The 18993-nt window shown below is 35.8% G+C and overlaps 1 protein-coding gene across 15 annotated transcripts in view; it reads left to right on the top strand.

Moving 5' to 3' along the window:
• DOCK7 (dedicator of cytokinesis 7) overlaps positions 1-18993 on the top strand; it is a 217203-nt gene that overhangs the window by 128280 nt on the left and 69930 nt on the right. For 5 of the 15 annotated variants that reach the window (XM_082687794.1, XM_082687793.1, XM_082687792.1 and 2 more), the window contains exons 20-26: positions 2632-2863; positions 6720-6884; positions 8551-8720; positions 15206-15298; positions 16499-16588; positions 16905-16940; positions 17526-17621. In XM_082687794.1, the coding sequence (XP_082543920.1) occupies positions 2632-2863; positions 6720-6884; positions 8551-8720; positions 15206-15298; positions 16499-16588; positions 16905-16940; positions 17526-17621 (882 nt within the window). Of the gene's footprint in view, positions 1-2631; positions 2864-6719; positions 6885-8550; positions 8721-15205; positions 15299-16498; positions 16589-16904; positions 16941-17525; positions 17622-18993 lie in introns of those variants that run through there. The other 10 variants (XM_082687796.1, XM_082687799.1, XM_082687798.1 and 7 more) reach the window with 4 other exon arrangements.

The following is an 18993-nucleotide window of genomic DNA, read 5'->3' as shown; positions in this document are numbered from 1 at the left end:
TGGTCTTTCAAATGATAGTAGCTTGCTATGTTAACTCTTTTCTGCAGTGAAGTAGGGAAAAGTAAGACCAAGAACCTCTGTTTTAAAACAACAACAAAAGGTAGTAGTAGATAGATTTTAGCATTATACAGGTAGATCCCAGTAAAAGAGTGGCTCCAGTGGAGTTTTTCCCTTTCTGAAACTGGATATGTTCTATTTCCTATAGTCTTTACCCTTTTGATGAGATTGATGTTATATGAGAGAGAGGAAAGGAAGCGTAACAGAAACGAGGCCCACTGGGACTACAGCTGAATTTATGGTAGTTTTGTTTCTCAAACTAGATGGCAGTTACGTTGGTATTTACCATCTTACTTGCGGTCTCTTCTTAAATGTCCCAAATCAATCCTATACACAAGACTGGTGACAGAGGGCGTTACATTTTAAAATGTAACGCAAGCGCTCCATGATGTTTTGGATGTTTCTATCTAGATCTTAGGAGGTAGGGACGGTCATTAACCCCATCTCACAGATGAGAAAGCTGAGCCCTGTGTCTGCTACTACACAGCCAGGAGGTGGTAGGAGATACGATTCAAACCTAGGTGTGTTTTGGAATCCCAAGCTCGCAACTACCACACCAAGACTAATCGCTGGGAAACAACTAAATACACACCAAGAGGGGAGTGGGTCAATGCATTCTGATCATGTGGCAATTGCATGTCACACCGTGATGGGAGCTGGGAGTATTGTAGTGGGCAAGAAGACGTAGACCTTCCAAGTTCCTGAGTGCCAGATGTAGGCACTGTGGGACATAAACCAGGGAAGGGAAAGGAGGGAGTCATGGAAGGCTGCCAACAGCAAAATTAAACTGTTATATCAAAGTAGGCAAAATTAATCTATGGTGACAGAAGTTGATATTTTCAATAAATATTTTAATTGTGGCATTAAAATAAAGAGTACAGTTGTAAAAGTAAAAAAAAATTGATGTTACATTTATACTGTTAAAATGTATTCTTTCCCTTAATAGTATCATATTTTCTTAAGTATAAAAATAGATTATTCTTCATGACTTTTTAATTCCTATTGTCATTACTAGTTTTCTTTTTGGAGTTGGTGGTATATTTATCTTTTGCTCCTGAGTTTGTTTTTGTAGAGGTGGATACAGGTGTTGTCTTAAGGTGACAAAGAAGGATTGGGGCAAAATATATTATAGAGATGATTTAGAATCTGTGAATGTTGGAGAAGATAAAGTGGAAGTATCTACCTTGTAGCACTTTGGCATTCACTGACCTGATGAGTAATACTCAAGATTTTATAAACTTTTGCCACTATGTAAGACAATTTCATCATGTATGCCTTCTTAAAAGGATCAACTGAACACAGTGTTTCTTATGATGTTTTATACTTTGCTTGTAGCTCTTTAAAATTTACTGGATATCAATAATTTTTGTATTCATTTAAATCCTACCTATCAAATCAGAACAGTATTAGAACTATAAATGTGAATGAAGCTGTTCAGCATTATTGTCTTAAAGTTCATTTTCACTATTAACTAAGTAAAAGTCTTCCCGGAGTTCCAGCCAACTTCTCATATCTCCGTGGACAGCGCTGTGTACCCAGTCACCACTGTACACGTCTCATCAGTAGGGTAGAGCAGGCTGGGGGAAAGCATCTGCCCTGGGACTGGGCACATGATTGCTTTAAATAAGACTGTGGTTCTGTTAGTGTAGGAGGAGGTTAAATAGTAGCAGTCAGAATGTAGTCAGGAGATGGAAATTGCCAGTAATTCGAATGGAGTCAGTTTAGATACAAATAATTGTTAACTGGGTTAAAGATAATTCACTACTAAATGGGGTAAAAGAAAATTCTGTGGTTCTAATAGAGGGCAGTTGCAGAAAGTGATAAGGAAAGAACTTAGAAACCTAGAGGTGGATCCTGAAGGAGAAGAATCAGACCTCCAAAGAGAAGACACTGCAGCTTCAGGCACACGTTGCCTGCCATGTTAGGGTGTGGAGGGTACCTGCTAGCGGACAGGAGCCACCATTGCTGCTGTGAACACTGCTGTCACATCCCTCACCTTTGAACTCCAGCGTTCACATCTGCTAGCTGCCATTGGGAAAACAAAGAAGAAGAAAGAAGGCTGTTTCTTCTACCCTCTGGTTGAGCTGTAACCACAGGCCAGCTGACAAAGATGAAATGCAATTCAGAGAGCCAGCTTCGGTATTACAAACTGTGGCAAAGATTGTGGGTTTGGATGGAGCTGAGTGGTAATAAATTGATAAGGTACAGAGGCCTTGTATGAACAGACCTGCACAATCTAGACCTAAGTTCTAAAACAGTAAGATGGTCTCACACTGGGAGAAAAAAAAATCCTTAATTAGTATCAGTAGAGTTCTGAGTAATCAGTAGTGTTCAAAATGGCCACTTTACAATAATAAATGAGAATAGGTATAGTGTTTAATTGGAAACAGTGTTTGTATATATTTATGTTCTTTTTTGCATTACTGATTTACATGAGCTATTTTATATTATATAAAATGTTTTACATATTTTATATGTGCTATTTTATATAATATATTTTATATTTATCTGGTCCAAATTTGGGGGAATTAACAGTTGTAATTGGTTAATGCTTTTGTTCATTCTTTGTTTCAGGATCCTTATCTTGATAAATTTTTTGCTCTGGTCAATGCTCTGGATGAACACATGTTCCCAGTCCGAATTGGAGACATGCGAATCATGGAAAATAACTTAGAAAATGAATTGAAGAGCAGTATTTCGGCATTGAATTCATCTCAGTTGGAACCAGTGGTCCGATTTCTTCATCTTCTGCTTGATAAACTGATACTTTTAGTTGTTAGACCTCCTGTCATTGCTGGCCAGATAGGTAATTTTTACTTAATGTTTGGGGAATTAGGAGGTTTGTAACTTGGTATTTCTGGATTTTGCAGAAATAGAATCACTTACTGTTTGTTATCTATAAGGACTGTGTTTGATTTGGGGAAGCAGAGGGCATGGTATTTCTGATTCCAGAAAGTAACTTCCTTTTGTTTGTTTTTATAAAATGTTCCAATGTGCCATATAGAGTTGAGCTTAGATTATGGAAACAAATTCATTTATCCACTTACAAATATTGATGAAGCACTTACTATGTGCCAGATACCGATAGGCTCTGTCCAAGCCTTAGTTCTTGATTTTAAGGCTCTCAGAGACTATTCTGGAAAACGGGCAAACAGATAAATTATTTTGCTTTTTACATAATGTTTGATTTACCTAGCCTACATTTTTACTCATCTGCTATCCTTTATTTAAGATAGCTCTTCTTTTCTTCATTGACTGAAAATCTTTATTCTCTTTTTCTTCTGTGTTATTCTGGAATTAGAAGTATTCCTGTTTCCCACTATCTTTCGAAGATTTGTTCCTCTGCTTTTGCTAATAGCTTCCACCCACATCCTTCAAAGTAGTTGAGTTTGTATGAAAAACACATTATAAAAATCTGTGTTAAATGGTTGAACAAAGGAGAGGAGTGTTCAGCTCCTTGGAATTTTATTTTATTATATTTATTTTTATATTTTTAATTTTTAAAGTTTTTCAAAATTTATTTTTATTGTATTCAGCTAGCCTGCATATAGTACATCATTAGTTTTTGATGTAGTGTTAAGTGATTCATTAGTTGTATATAACCCCCAGTGCTCATCATCACATATGTCTTCCTTAATGCCCATCACCCAGTTACCTCATCCCCCCACCCCCTCCCTTCTGTAACCCTCAGTTTGGTTCCCAGAATCTCTCATGGTTTGTCTCCCTCTCTGATTTCTTCCCATTCAGTTTTCCCTCCCTTCCCCTATGGTCCTCTGTGCTGTTGCATATGTTCCACATATCAGTGAAACAGTATGATAATTGTCTTTCTCTACTTTAGGGGAGACTTGTTAGTAGAGGTGATCCTTGGATCAAACATTTGAAGATGAGTAGGAGTCTGACAGGCAAATAACTAGTCCAAGGAGATGAAATAGTATGTGTATGGTATACAGACAGATAAGTGAACTGAGAAATTTAGGGGGAATTATAAGTAATCATAAATTGGAGGATTGGTGATTAATGATGATATTGGCCGTGAGGGAGATAAAGTGGGATCTTCTATGACACTTTCGGGAATTGGGACTGTTATTCTGTAAGGAATCAATAGCTTTTGAAGGGTCTGGTCTTAATTGGGGAAATATTGTAACCCAGTTTGGCTTTTATAAAGATGAGTGTGCTAGGGGCAGATGGGTTGAAAGTGAGAAAATCTGGAGGCAAAAAGACAAATTAGGAATCTTGCAGAATTTCATACAACAAACTATGAGGTCCTGCCAAAACAGGAGGTAACAATGAGAGAAGAGGGGCGGGTTAAGAAATACTGAGGAGTTGTTACATAGCTTATTGTCACAGGAGTCCTAGGAGAGGGTTTTAAGAAAAAAATTCAGCACCATTCATTTTTGTAGATTATGTAAGTAAGATAATAATGTAATAGTAACAGACATTTGTACTTACTATATGCCATCAATACTGTTATATGCAATGCTCACAACTGTGTAGGTATTATTACCACTGTCTCACAAATAAGTAGAGTGATGAACACAGTGCTTGAAAATTTGCCTCAGGATTCAGACCCAAGCATCTGACGCTAGAGTCTTAGTCTTATTTACTAAAGAAGTGTCCAGTGGTGAAACTAATAAGAGTTTTAGTCAAATAGTGAAAGTAGAAACCAATTTACAGAGAATTAAGTAGTGCATAGTACCAAGTAGTGCATAGTATATGATGAAAGGAATACAAAACTACACACTGTTTTTTAAACAAATTCACTTAGAAGAGGAAGGAGGTTTGACTGTGGCATAAGAATGGAATCATTTGAGCATGTTTATGTGCTTTGAGAAACTAGTGGAGAGGGGAGAAAAATATAAGAGGTGCTGAAAGATTTAATTAATGAAGCAAGCCTGTAGGAAAAAAGTCAAGTGATCATTGTTATATAGTAGAGGAGCACTGCTTTCGTTGGTAGGGAAATTAAAATGGTTTCAGATTGGATAAATTTGTAGTACAAAGGTGAGGACTTTAATACTTTATAAATTTCTACTGGGAGATAAAAAGCAAAATATTCTGAGAAGGGGCTAAAGTGGGCCTGAGTTTTGAGAATTGGTGGACCTCATGGTTTGGAATAGCTACTATGAGAAGGAAAAGGAATTTAAGCAGGAACACAGCCCACTTAGGCCTCTGCATCTCTAGTTTCTCTTCTAGTTCAGTATATATAGATTAATCGTCCTACATGACCACTTTTTTTTTTTTTTTTTAAGATTTTTATTTCTTTGAGAGGAACAGAGCATGAGGCGGGATGGGGATGGTGATGGGAGGGGCAGGGGGAGAAGAAGCCTTGAGTAGGGAGCCCAGCAGGAGGCTTCATCCCAGGATGCTGAGATCATGACCTGAGCTGAAGGCAGATGTTGAACTGACTGAGCCACCCAGACACCCCTTCCTACCTCACCACTTTATCGGATTATTCCACTTTTAGGAAAATTTAATTGGCCTTATTTCTGTGCATAATTTCGTGTCTTGATTGAATAAATCAGACTCTGAGGCTTAATTGCCCAGAATGGCTGTTTGTTTTATAAATTTATTTAGTGTGATACCAGAATTTCCCGAACTTTGCGAAATTCTCATTATATACTCACTTGAATGACTGGGTAGGTATTCCTTAGCCTGACATTGAAAATGCCATACCATCTTACCTCAGCTTGTTCCTCTAGGTGCCCAATTCTTTTACCAATTCACTTGTGTCAGTCATGATGCTTATTCGCTATCCTCTTTTCTTAGTATTTTAAGTTGCTATTTTTAAAAAATTTTTTATTTTTTTAAAAGATTTATTTATTTGACAGAAATCACAAGTAGGCAGAGAGGCAGGCAGAGATGGGGGGGTGGGGCAGGCTCCCTGCTGAGCAGAGAACCCGATAACGGGGCTCAATCCCAGGACCCTGAGATCATGACCTGAGCTAAAGGCAGAGCCTTTAACCCACTGAGCCACCCAGGTGCCCCATTAAGTTGATATTTTTAATAATCTGTTACATTGTTAATATTTTTTTTTATTTTTTTAAAAAATATTTTATTTATTTATTTGATAGAGAGAGATCACAAGTAGGCAGAGAGGCAGGCAGAGAGAGAAGGAAGAAGCAGGCTCCCTGCTGAGCAGAGAGCCTGATGCGGGGCTCGATCCCAGGACCCTGAGATCATGACCTGAGCCAAAGGCAGAGGCTTTAACCCACTGAGCCACCCAGGCGCCCCTACATTGTTAATATTTTTTTAAGCAAGAGTAACACGTGCTTATTGTATGTTCCTTGGGTTTTCAGAGTCTTAAACAAGAAGTGACTTTTCAGAGGTGATACACAAGATAGATGTCTTTTTTTTTTATGTGCTATGTATTGTTTTACAAAATAATAGGTACCTGTTGGTTGAGGTTCTGTTTTTTAACTGAGCAAACCTATACAGTTTTCGTGTTAAATTAGTAAAATAAGTATTTTGAAATTTTGTGTAGAAAAGTAATTTGGTTCACCTAATTAATACAAGATATCATTAAAAACAACCTCAAATATCATTTTTATACACTTACTGTGCACAATCACTATACTTAACACATACAGAGATGACAAAACCTTGATCTCTTTGGAATTTACAGTTTAAAAAAATTAATACAAAAATGTGTTCCTCCCTCTTAAAAGTTAATTTAGGTCAAGCATCCTTTGAAGCCATGGCATCAATTATAAATCGGCTCCACAAAAACTTGGAAGGAAATCATGACCAGCATGGCAGGAACAGCCTTCTTGCCTCATACATCTATTACGTTTTTCGCCTACCAAATACTTATCCTAATTCACCATCACCAGGTATTTTATTCCTTTTACTTGGAAATTCTCTTGCATAGACTGTATGTTCATGGCCAGTTTGAAATAATCTCATAGTCCCAGTGGGATGCATTCATTCAACAGCAAGTGTTTATTAAGTGCCTGCTGAGTAGCATGGCCTATGCTAGGTGCTGGATAATTATTTAACATCTTCAGGCATCATTACTTATATAGATTCCTTTAATTTGAATTAGAGCTTGGTTGAATTAATTCTTGGAAACCTTGAAAATAAGTTGTCTCTGGAAGCATTTTATCATTCCTTGTTTTGATGAGATAAATAGAATGTTAATTTGTCATTTGGAATGTTGACACTAAAGATGAAATAGGGTGGCTTAGTTCCCTGATAACTTTGTGAAACCTACAATAATGTAAAAGGATAGTCTCTAGAAAAGTCCTGATCTCTTCATGGTCAGTGAAATAATACATCCTTTGTGAGTATCAGTGCCCAAAGTAGTTACTTGGTTTTATATGACATTGGTGGTAGTGTGGTGGTGGGGTGGAGGGATGTCTCAGTTTCAATAACTCTTTAGTTGTTAGTTAATGATTATGTTGTGCGTACCTTTCAATCTGCTCACACATTTGTATGAATCATCATTCATCACTAATGATAATGGTAAGTGTCCTTTTCCAGCTGTTGGCAACATTAATAATGATGATAACTACATATGACATTGATTATGAAAACTAGACATAATAGTAATCTGGCTCTAAGTTTTAGCTCATTTTATTTCTTAATTGCAAAAAGAGAAGTTATTGACTCATATTCTGGGTTATTTCTTCTCTCGATTTTTTAAAATTATAATACTTGAGGCTCTGAAGTTGTATTGTGGATATGTACAATGTTCCTCCATTTTACCCTTTCATTCAGTACACTATTAGAATTCCACAGATTTTACAAAACATCTTTTTTACATGCTGACCTGAAAGACTGTGTAAATCAGTTACTTGAAAGGAGTTGTGTCATTTGTAAATATGAAGAATTTCTTTAAGAAAATGGGGATAAATTATGGATACAATTGCTGGGTATTTTTATATTCATAGAATATGTTAAATGATGGTTGAATATAGTTGATTTTAAACAGAGGAATTCTTGCTTTTATAACTCGGGCTCTTAGAGTTGTGTGGAGAATACATACATAAGTATATCATAAGGATGCCATTTTAGTATAGTTCAGATTGTCATTGATGAAGATGCAGAAACAAAACACAGTCTCACTCAAGAGATGTTGACAGTAAATTGGCTGTCTTCCAGTGACCGTGTATCAGGACAGAGTAGGAGGGGTGGGAAAAAGGAAGAGCCATCAGCCAGAGCATTTCGAGTCCTAGATACACTCATATCTGAAGAGAAAGAAATGTATATATGTGTGTGTTTTCTATCTTGTTTTTTATTGTACATTTAATATATAATCAGAAACATTGACAAGGTAGTGACTTTATCATTGCCATGTGGTTTTGTCAACTGCTGTAAAATAGGATATCTTGGTGTAGCTGTCATTGTTTTGAGTTTTTTTTTTTAATTTATAGTATTTTTCATTTAGAAATAATTCATTATTTATGTGGAATTTTGCAAAGTGGCAGAGATTTTTCCAGGTCCTTTCCTGACTAATTTTCTTTGTTTAATTATGTGCTATTTTATATACAACTTTAGGTCCTGGGGGTTTGGGAGGATCAGTGCATTATGCCACAATGGCTAGATCTGCTGTGAGACCTGCAAGCCTTAATTTAAATCGTTCTCGGAGCCTTAGTAATAGTAATCCAGATATATCTGGGACTCCCACGTCACCAGATGATGAAGTACGGTCAATCATCGGCAGTAAGGTAAACTGAAGATCACGTCTATACATTTGGTTTTTGGTTTATGGAAAGTGAGAAATGCCCGATTTTAATTTATTAATTTTAAAATGTTTTTGAGTTAGTAACAGGTAAGACATTGTACCTTTCAATCAGTCTGCACTAAGTGCCTCATGTTTCTATTAATTAAGCTTGCTGTTACAAACTGGTTTGTGCAGTCTGCTCAAGGAAATCTGCCAAATTAAGAAATTTGTCCAGGATGACCAGTCCATATAGCACTTTTGTCTGTATGGTACTCCATCCTGTGAAAAATGATTAATTTCCTGTAGAACTCAAGAGACCTGACTGCTGTGTAGAAGGGATATCACATCATTGATTTAAAATATGACCCTCCATCCTTTCTCTGAAAAATATCAAGACCATTGATTAGCCTTGATTGGTAATAGAGCTGCCTTTCAGTGGAAAACTCTATATAAAGATGCCCCAGAGCTTGAAAAATATGATTTATTTAATGATGATTAATGATTATTCCAGGTAACAAGTGAGAGGCTAGCTAGTATAAGATCTCACTGTATTTTATTTATAGCATCTTTATTAATGTCCCCTAAAAAATTAAGGAATAGTTTTTACCTTTTTATCGGTAATATTCAAGAATAACTCCAAATTTAAACAAGCTGGAAAAAAACAGTAAGACTTAGGCCAGTAAATCGTTTTATATACAAATGTATAAAAGACCATTTCAGATGTATTTTTTGCTGTTGGAAAGGAGGAAGATACCATTGCTGCAGAATCACAGCCAACTTTTCTTTGGCACTTTTAGTCTGTTGACTAAGATCTAAGGAAGAATTAATAAATATGTTCTAGCCTCTGTGTTTCACCCTCAGCCTGAACTACAATATTTCTTTTTTTTTTTTTTTCCAAACAATCTTGGTTTGTTACATGAAATACTTGAACATTGACAAAAACATCGGGTCTTCTATCTGTTCATATAGCTATAGAAATTTTACATTCAGAAGCTTCTATTGAACTTAAGCATTGCTCTTTTAAAGTAACAAGTAATTTGTAAAGTAATTGCCACAGATCAAAAATATATTTTGTAGTCTATTTCAAATAACAAACATGGATTTTAGTAACTTACAGATCCATACAGACCTTATTCTAGTTAAACGACTTTCACTTTTTGTGAACTCCCTGAGAGTGATGTGCAAATGCCTGTATGTGGGCTTGTGCAAAAGTAACCTGAGTAACACAGCAACTGTCAAAGGGAAGGCTCCTGCGCCCTTCCCCCCCATATATTTCCATCTTTAGGAAAAGAACTCAGATTTTTTTTTTAATCCTTGTATTCATTCTTGAATGTATCTCATTTTAATAGAGCTAGTATTTAGCATTATTTGTATACTATAGATATAATTCTTCTGTGGAATGAATCTGACTTGTGAATAAGAAATTTTCCTGTTAAAGAGCTACAGACATGGACACTGGGGAGGGTATGTGCTATGGTGAGTGCTGTGAAGTGTGTAAACCTGGTAATTCACAGACCTGTACCCCTGGGGCTAATAATACATTATATGTTTATAAAAAAAGTTTAAAATTTAAAAAAAAAAAAAGAGCTACGGAGATGAAAAAGACACCATTGTCCTCAAGGTTCTACTTTTAAAATGCCTCTTAACTTCTATAAGATTTGCATTATGTCTCATCTAGCATAATTCTAGAGTTTTCCTTTATATGGTGTATTGGACAGATGATAACATCAAACTTTAGAACAAAGGTTTACATATATTTGAATAATTATTTGCCTTTTTTCATGTAGTTCATAAAATGAGACATGATGACATTAACTTCTGCTGATATGTAGTATCTATATAATTACATAAACTTCTGAGAAAGCTATCGTAAGATGAGAATGTGTCTCTATCATAGCCCCTTTCTAGTCAAGTTTTGTTTAAATGGATTTCGTGTTTCCTCTTGGAAAATTTTTGATAGTTACTTTATTTTGGAATATCATTTAGTCATAATCACTAATAGTGTGTATAATTTTATCTCATTGTTAAAATCATAAGGAATCTGAAGTTTCTGACTTCATTGGTCTGGAAATTCAAGAAACTCTGTGTGTGTGTGTGTGTGTGTGTGTGTGTGTGTGTGTGTGTGTGTGAGAGGGAGAGAGAGAGAGAGAGAACAAGACAGAGAAAGCACGCACGTGTGAGCAAGCACCAGTAGGGGGAGGGTCAGAAGGAAAGGGAGAAGCAGACTCCATGCTGGTCATACCCTAGATGTTGTCATTACTAATAACGTTAAACCTCACAATCTCAGTTTCATGAATTGTGTTCTCTATTAGCTCCAGTTTTTCTCTCTAGTACCTCAACTCCCAGCACTTTTCTGCAATGTCCCATCACTTGATCTAATGACCTTTCACTGTGTCTCAATCCCTTAATGCTCTTTCTTCCAATCTAGCTAGCTTAATCTCTATGACCAATCTTTTTTTTTTTTTTTTGAAGATTTGTGTATTTATTTTAGAGAGTGAGAGAGTGCACACACAAGTGAGGGGAGGGGTGGAGGAAGAGGGGAAGAGAGGCAGAGATGCAGACTCCCTGCTGAGCTCAGAGCCTGACTCAGGACTCTGTCCCAGGCTCGTCCCAGGCTCGTGAGATCATGACCTGAGCCAAAATCAAAAGCCAGACGCCCAACTGGCTGAGCCACCCAGGTACTGCTCCATGACCCATCATTATAGTTATCCCTATTCTAATTAAATCTCAATTGCCTTATCCTTCTCCCATTTCATTTTACTTGCTTAACCAAATCTCATACCATAGTTGAACCCAGTCATCCATCTGTGCCATGTTGGCACCTGTGCTAATGAACATGACTTGAGAAGTATCATAATTGGTCTCATTTGAAATGAAAAGCCATGGAGCTCAAGAGAGCTCTCAATGCTTTTGGGCAATTATGCTATATTTTTTAATTCCAGTTACTTTCCCATTCTCCCAGAAAAAGATTTCATGCCTTTCAAGCCCCACATTGGATGTAAAGATTACTTAAAAAAATAAATAAATAACTTTAGATTATATCATTCCTCTGAGCAAGATAATCCTGTGACTAACTCCTTCTCCTCCTTTAAGCCTTTATTCAGAGGACTACCTTCTCAATGAGGTCTACTCTGACCACCTTACTTAAATGTATAACCTGGGCTTTAGTCTTATCGTGGGGGCTTCTGATCGCCTCATTCTGTTTCTCTGTCTCATAACATTTACTGCCTTTTAATGTAGCATATAATTTAGTTATTAATTATTTTTTGGTGTTTGTTTACCTTACCTTTATCACAGTATGAGCTCCATGAGGACAGGCATAGTTGCTGAATGATAAAACCTAAGCACCCATGGTGGCCAGCGTATGGAAGCTGCTCGATAGATACTCAGTGAATGAATGTTAGTGAGGATGGCGAGAATAAACTACTCCATTAAGAGTCATGTTTGGTTTGCCTTCTTGCTGTCAGGGTTAATTATGTGTTTAATGATCAGAAGACATTTGGTCTTATATTTTGTTCTTTAATATAAAATGCAGAGCTCCTAAAATTCAAGAATACTTAACATCAGTAGGATTTTATTACTCTGATGACTGTAAAATCAGATTTGCGAGATTTTCTTCATAATTGTTCTTGCCAAAACCAACCTCTTTGCCCTAGCAATGTTCTTTTAACATTCAATTATGTTGAATCAAATATATGATTATGACAAGTTTGAATTTTATTGTTTAAACAAATGCCAGTGCAATTTTACGTGAATATGTAGTTTCTTTGTAATACATTATCTCCTGTTTTTAAATTTAACCTTGAGAGCTTACTGAATGATAGGCACTATGCTGAGGACTAGTGGATACAAAGCCAAAACTTTGAATTCTAACAGCAGTGTTGATGTCAAATCAAATACAATATGAGCCTTGCTCAAGGAAGGAGCCTATCTATATTTAAGGGACAAAATAATGTTACAGAGATGTGACAGAAACAAAAGCTCTTTCATGCACATGTGCACACACTTGGTTAATCTGTTCTGTTCATTGGAGATCAGTAAACATAGTTCTAACATTAGTAAATACCAGTGATGAATTTGCTTAACTAAGTTAAGATATAATTCTTAGCTTTGTAACACTTAAATTGTGGCAATTATTTGCTTTACAAAATAATGGGCCATGGGTTTTCTTTAAATAGTTAACTTCGACTTGACTTGATGTAATTGTAACCGTTTAGTCTCAGTATTGTGGATATAATATACAATGACAAAGAGATTTGTTTATTCTCACATTACTGATTAACATGTGCCTTAATTTTAAAGGAAATTAAGGAACTGAAAAGTGTATTTAAGAGTACAGGAAAATTATTGGTATTGTGGAAATTTATGGTAGAAGAGCACAGTTATAATGTTGCAAAAATCAGATGCTTATGTATTATTTTTGTAACATGAATAGTGGTTGTAAAAATTGCAAATAGCAGAAAGAACTTTATATGGTAGAGACATAATTTGGGAGACTGGTGAAAACTTTTGTTTTAACATATCTGAAAAACATTGTTTGCAGATTTGCTTTTGTTTGAAATAATATGGGGTTCTGAGAAGGTAGGTATTTTATTTTAAATAAATCTGATTACATAATTTTACTAGTATTTGAATATTGTCTCATTTACTTTTCTAGAAAGCATTTTAAAAAACATGCGTGGGAAGTTTTTGTTAGAGTTTTTTTTTTTTTTGAAAGATTTTATCTATTTGTGAAAGAGAGTGCAGGCACACAAGAACAAGCACAAGTCAGGAGAGGGGCTCAGGGAGATGCAGACTCCCCACTGGGCAGGGAGCCTCATGTGGGACTCGATCCCAGGACCATGGAATCATGACCTGAACTGAAGGCGGACACCTAACCGAATGAGCCACCCAGGCACTCAGAACGCTTTTTTGAGTGTTTACTATATTTGAAGCATTGTATTTCGTAATTTACTTCCATTTTTAAATTTGATCTTTGCAATATGAGGGAGACTATCATTATCCTATTTTATGCTAGGGAACTGAAAAAGAGATTAGGTAATTTACCCTAGGTTTTACCACTAATAAGCAGTAGAACCTGGATTTGAATTTCAACACTCATCTTATACATTATCAAAATCAATATAAAAAAATGAGTGGAAATGGATACTTACTATATCATTCAAGTACTCTGTATTTTTTGAAAAATAGGGGGGAAAAGGAAGAGGAAGTACTCTCCCTAAAAACCTATGCTCTTGAGAGGTAGCAGTTTGTCTTGCCTCCTTCTCCCTAATCCTCATTCCCTCCCATAGTACTGATACATAGGCTTCACTCTCAGAGATTCTTAAATTGTTTATAGCGTTAATGCCCTGCATATTTATTGTTGTTGACCTTCCCAGATGATACACATGTGTCTACACAGTTGATTATTGTTGTTACTACTGTTGTTTTTCCTTTACCTATCCTTCAGTGCTGTCTGGGGTTGGGTCCATACTTTGTCACCTTGTCTTGGGTTGTCTTCATTATTCTTATTCCAACAATCTTCTAAAAATCCCTTATAACTGGCTCCAGTTCTAATAGATTCCCAGGCCACAGCCCAGGTTGCTGAATCAGGACTTCTGGGGATGGGGCCCAGAATCTGAAGGTTTTAAAACTTCCCGAGTGACTCTAACGATCAGTCACGTTTAAGAAATGAAAGCCCCGGTTCTTTTCACCTGGGATAGTAACTTCTTTCAGAGAGGAACAGATGTAATTCACTTCTGATCGTACACATTGGTAGCATATTATATTAACGTCAGTGATCATGATAATGAAGATGGAATTCCTACAGACCAGCCCCATCGTAATGCTTTTGTTTATGATATTTATATAAAATAGTAGCCTATTATGTTTAATTACAACAAGCACAGTAAAACAGCCCAACCTCAAATCCACCCTCATTTTTAGGCAGGAGCAAGTATTAGTGATCCCTTTTTTCTTTCTTAATTCTTTTGTTTTCTTAATTTCTCTTGTTGGTCTGTTAAAAGAAAGCAAAAGAGGAAGCAAGGTCAAATGGAATTATGGAATATCAATACACAGAAATTTCAATTGATGACAAAATGCAAATAAAGTTTTTCAGACAAGAATGAAATTATTTTCTTCAATTCTTTTTTTTTTTTTTTCCCCCTTTTAAATCCTATTTAGATTCAGGGGAAATTATGTTACTAACTCGTGCCATCTTTAAGAAGGGTTTGGGAGGATGGTGCTGTGGGAACTTTAGTTGGTACTCCAACTAAAGAGAAATTGTCTTTAAATGCTGTACTTACTATTCTTCGTGATTTAAAAACAAATTATGTAATAAGGTAATTATGGTGAACTAATACTTCTTGATGCCTAGAAATTTTGGTTGCTTTAACAGTACTAATTAAAAACATGTTTGCATTGGAAAGTCTGGATTTCTTTAAGAATAATTTATAGCATGCCACATGTAATATTTCTTTCCTTTCCAACTGCTTTCTATTATATGCTTAGGGTTTAGATCGCTCCAATTCCTGGGTTAACACTGGTGGTCCAAAAGCTGCCCCATGGGGATCCAACCCCAGTCCAAGTGCAGAATCAACACAGGTGGTGTTTATATTAGAGGTTTCTTTATTGGCTGCTGATGTTTCTTTTTAGAACATTACTTTTTAGTACATACTATGATTTCAGTGGCTTGCTTTTTAATCATTAAAAAGTGTGTATTTTTGTTTACTTAGCACATTTTCCAACTACTATGCATGAATACCACCAGTTGCACCAGTAATGCTGTCCTTTCCTACTTCCTGTCTCTTCCTCCCACTTCCTCCCTTTATACTCTCTCAGTATTTCAATGCCTGCTGCTTATGCAAGTGATGGCTTTGATAACAGTTTCTACTGTAAGGGTAGCACACTTAGTAAGAATTTAAAAAAAAAAAATTTGTGTGGAAAAAACCTGGCAGTTTTCCATTTGCTTTTGGTTTAAAGTGTAGCTATTATATCCTTTTCATTTAGCATTTACTGTCTTGCCTTTTTTTTTTTTTTCCCATAATTACTGATTAGAAATACTGGGACTAAGCTGAAATTAAGTGTGAACAGTATATGATCCCCATGCTGTAAGGTTTAATACCAGAAGCAAAAATCCATTTTAATTCGTATTGTGTTGCAAAGTATGAAATTTGTGTATAACTTAGTTGAACTAGGTTTTGCTTACTTAAGTGTAGTTGCTTCATGGCTAATATTGCATGACACCTCAAAATATACTTCTCATCTGTGTATTGGCTTTGGAGGGAAATGCTCTTGTTCTTGAAGAATTTGATTTCATGTTTAGTATCATAAATGTTTTATATTTGAAATATATGGCAGATCTGAATAGTAGTTTTTGATAGTGAAAAGTGAAAGAAACCATTCTAACCTTTTGATTTCCTTGATTGAATATAAAACTCTTGATTTCTTCTTTTTGATCTGAGACCAGTGAGAAGTATGTTTTTACTTTATACATTTTCTTACTGGATGTGTGCATGTGTATAGATCACACAGATAAAAATTTCATTCTTTGCAGCACTCTGAATTTATATAATCATTAAAATAATTCATCTTTTTACTAAAAATACATAGAAGCCATTTTGATACTTCTAATGCACTGTCCTTAAAGCAGCTTAAAATGGTAAAAATGAGATGAGCAATAATAAAACAGTTGTTGAAACCAAAGTAAGACTGTTTAAAAAATTGTATGTAATCCTTGAGCTGCAGCGCCCTCCACAGCAGACTTTAATGTTATCTCATCATTCATTCACCTCCACTCCATAGGCTATGGATCGAAGTTGTAATCGTATGTCTTCGCACACAGAGACGTCAAGTTTCTTACAAACATTAACGGGACGCTTACCAACTAAAAAGGTAGATTCATATGAAGACAATCCGTATAGGGGGAAAATTCCAACAGTTAAATAGATGTAAGATTTCTTTATGTAGCCAGTATGTTACAATAATTGCATTTAAATTATTTGTTTAAAAATACATTTGAGCAAGCACTGCTTGTCTGTTGCCTTTTTGGGCATACCACTCCAGTGTATGCTCTTTTGTTAGTGAAATGTTTTATCTTTGGGATTGACTGTTTGAAATCAAATTTGATAATCAGATTTTAGTACCAAAAAATGTATCAATTCTGAATTCTGTTTCTGTAACTGCTCTGTTTTGTGTTTTAAATCTCCAGGGAAAGGAAGATGAGTTAGAAAAATTATCACTCTTAGTAAGATATGTTGATTTGCTTCCCTTATGCACAGTTTTGTTAGTCCTTTTCATATCGATATACCCTACTTTGCAAATGCTTTGTATGCATATCCATTATAAGGCAGGAAATTTCTGCTATGTTTATAAAAAAGACTTCAGATACCTGAAAACTTGAAAATTAATGGCTTACATCAAAGTTTAAATTTCTAAAGGTATTTCCTAAATTGTACCAGCAAAGTTCATGAATGTATTTGCATATGTTGGAATATGTATTTAAGGCACAAACAAGATCGTATTTGTAACTGTGAGTTTTGGTCTAGTTTCTGTTTGCAGGTACAATTTAGGAGGCTGTTTCCCACCTGCCCTTTTAAAATTACATTTTACTGCAAGATAACATGTAATTTTTTCAGCTGTTCAACATGCCACTGTCTTCCATGTATAAACAGCCGTTTCGTTAATGGGTGTCCTCACTGCATCATTGAATGGTTCACCTGCCTTATTTTGCTTATTCTCATTATATCTTCATTTGTAATTGCATTATGGTTTGGTTTGTGTTATCAGCAGATATGACTTTGATAATAACTTTGGATTTACTTCTGGATAGCTTTTTCATGAGGAGCTGGCTTTGCAGTGGGTTGTTTGCAGTGGCAGCGTGCGGGAATCAGCTTTGCAACAAGCCTGGTTCTTTTTTGAGTTAATGGTGAGCAAGCCCAACACATTTTTAATACTGTTTTCCTTAGTTGGCAACTTTGTGTTAGCTCATTATTTTATCCTAAAAAGCCTTTTTAGTTGTCCTTCTTAGGGTTTGACACGTGCCTCCAATACAAAATTAACATTTGTTACATCTCTGCATAAACACTGTGGACACTGAGCATAATTCAGGTGGAATTAGAAGGCTCTGCTTAACTATTATTTTAGAGATGGTTGCAGAACCAGCTCTCTTTTTAAAGAAAAACATGGTACCTTATTTCTTAGTCTGGACGTGGCTAGCACATAATGTATTTTAGATTTCATCCCAAACATAGATAAAAAGGGCTTTAAAGATTCTCACTGCTTTCATGGTTTGAAAGCTCAATAACAACACTTTCGGCTCAGTTTAATAAATGATATTAAAAACAAATGGATTAATATCTTAATATTTATATACATATAAACTCATATATACACAAGAGCAATGAAGATTTGCCAAGTATGTACTATGTGTAGCACTGTCCCTGTGGGCTAGGGGTTTTCAATGCACAGAGAGACAGAACTGGGCTTCAAACTCGGGCGTTCTGACACTAGGGACTCTTCCTCTTGAACCTCTAGAAAGCTGAAGTCATTGAAACTTTTTCTTCCAAAAGAGGAATGTGTAAAAATATAATGGAAAACAAAACAACAATAACAAAAAGGAAGGCAGGAAGACAAGAAACAGAAGGAGCTTCCAGAGTATGTCGTAGGGTCATTCTCAGCATTGAGTGTTACCTATATTGGGGATAAGAAGACAGTTTTTCTAGAGATTTACTAATCTACAGACGAAAATAAGTCAGGGACCCTATGTAAGTGATAGGCTTCTCATTTTTCCCCCTCTGGAGAATAAACACCAAGTTTGTAATTCTTGTGCTTTTAATATAAGATCAAATTGTAATTTTGATTTTTTGATAGTCTTACGTGTATGTTCAGATTTCTTAAGAATAGTTAAAAAGCTACAGTTTAAAACGTAACTCTGCTGTTTACTAATTGTTGAAACTTGGTTTTGCTTTCCCTGAATTCTTTATTATTATTACCACAATGTTGTAATAGTCAATATCCAGAAGTATTTTTTAATTAGAGAGCGGGAACGAGTGTGTGCATCAGCATGTCGGGGGAAGAGCATAGGAAGAGACTCTCCAGCAGGCTCTGCACTGAGCACAGAGTCTAGTGCAGGGCTTGATCTCCGGACCTTTGAGATCATGATATAAGCTGAAACCAAGAGTTAGATGCTCAGCAGGCTAAACCACCCAGGTGCCCACAGAAGCATTTTGTACACGTGAATCACTTTGTTAATTTTTGCCCAAGAGTTTACTATTCATATTGAGTCATCAGTGTTTACT

This window comes from Mustela nivalis (genome assembly GCF_964662115.1).
Source record: "Mustela nivalis genome assembly, chromosome: 10".
Taxonomy (NCBI): domain Eukaryota; kingdom Metazoa; phylum Chordata; class Mammalia; order Carnivora; family Mustelidae; genus Mustela; species Mustela nivalis.
Note: the sequence above shows the minus strand (reverse complement) of the source record. Positions and strands in the feature narration are given on the sequence as shown.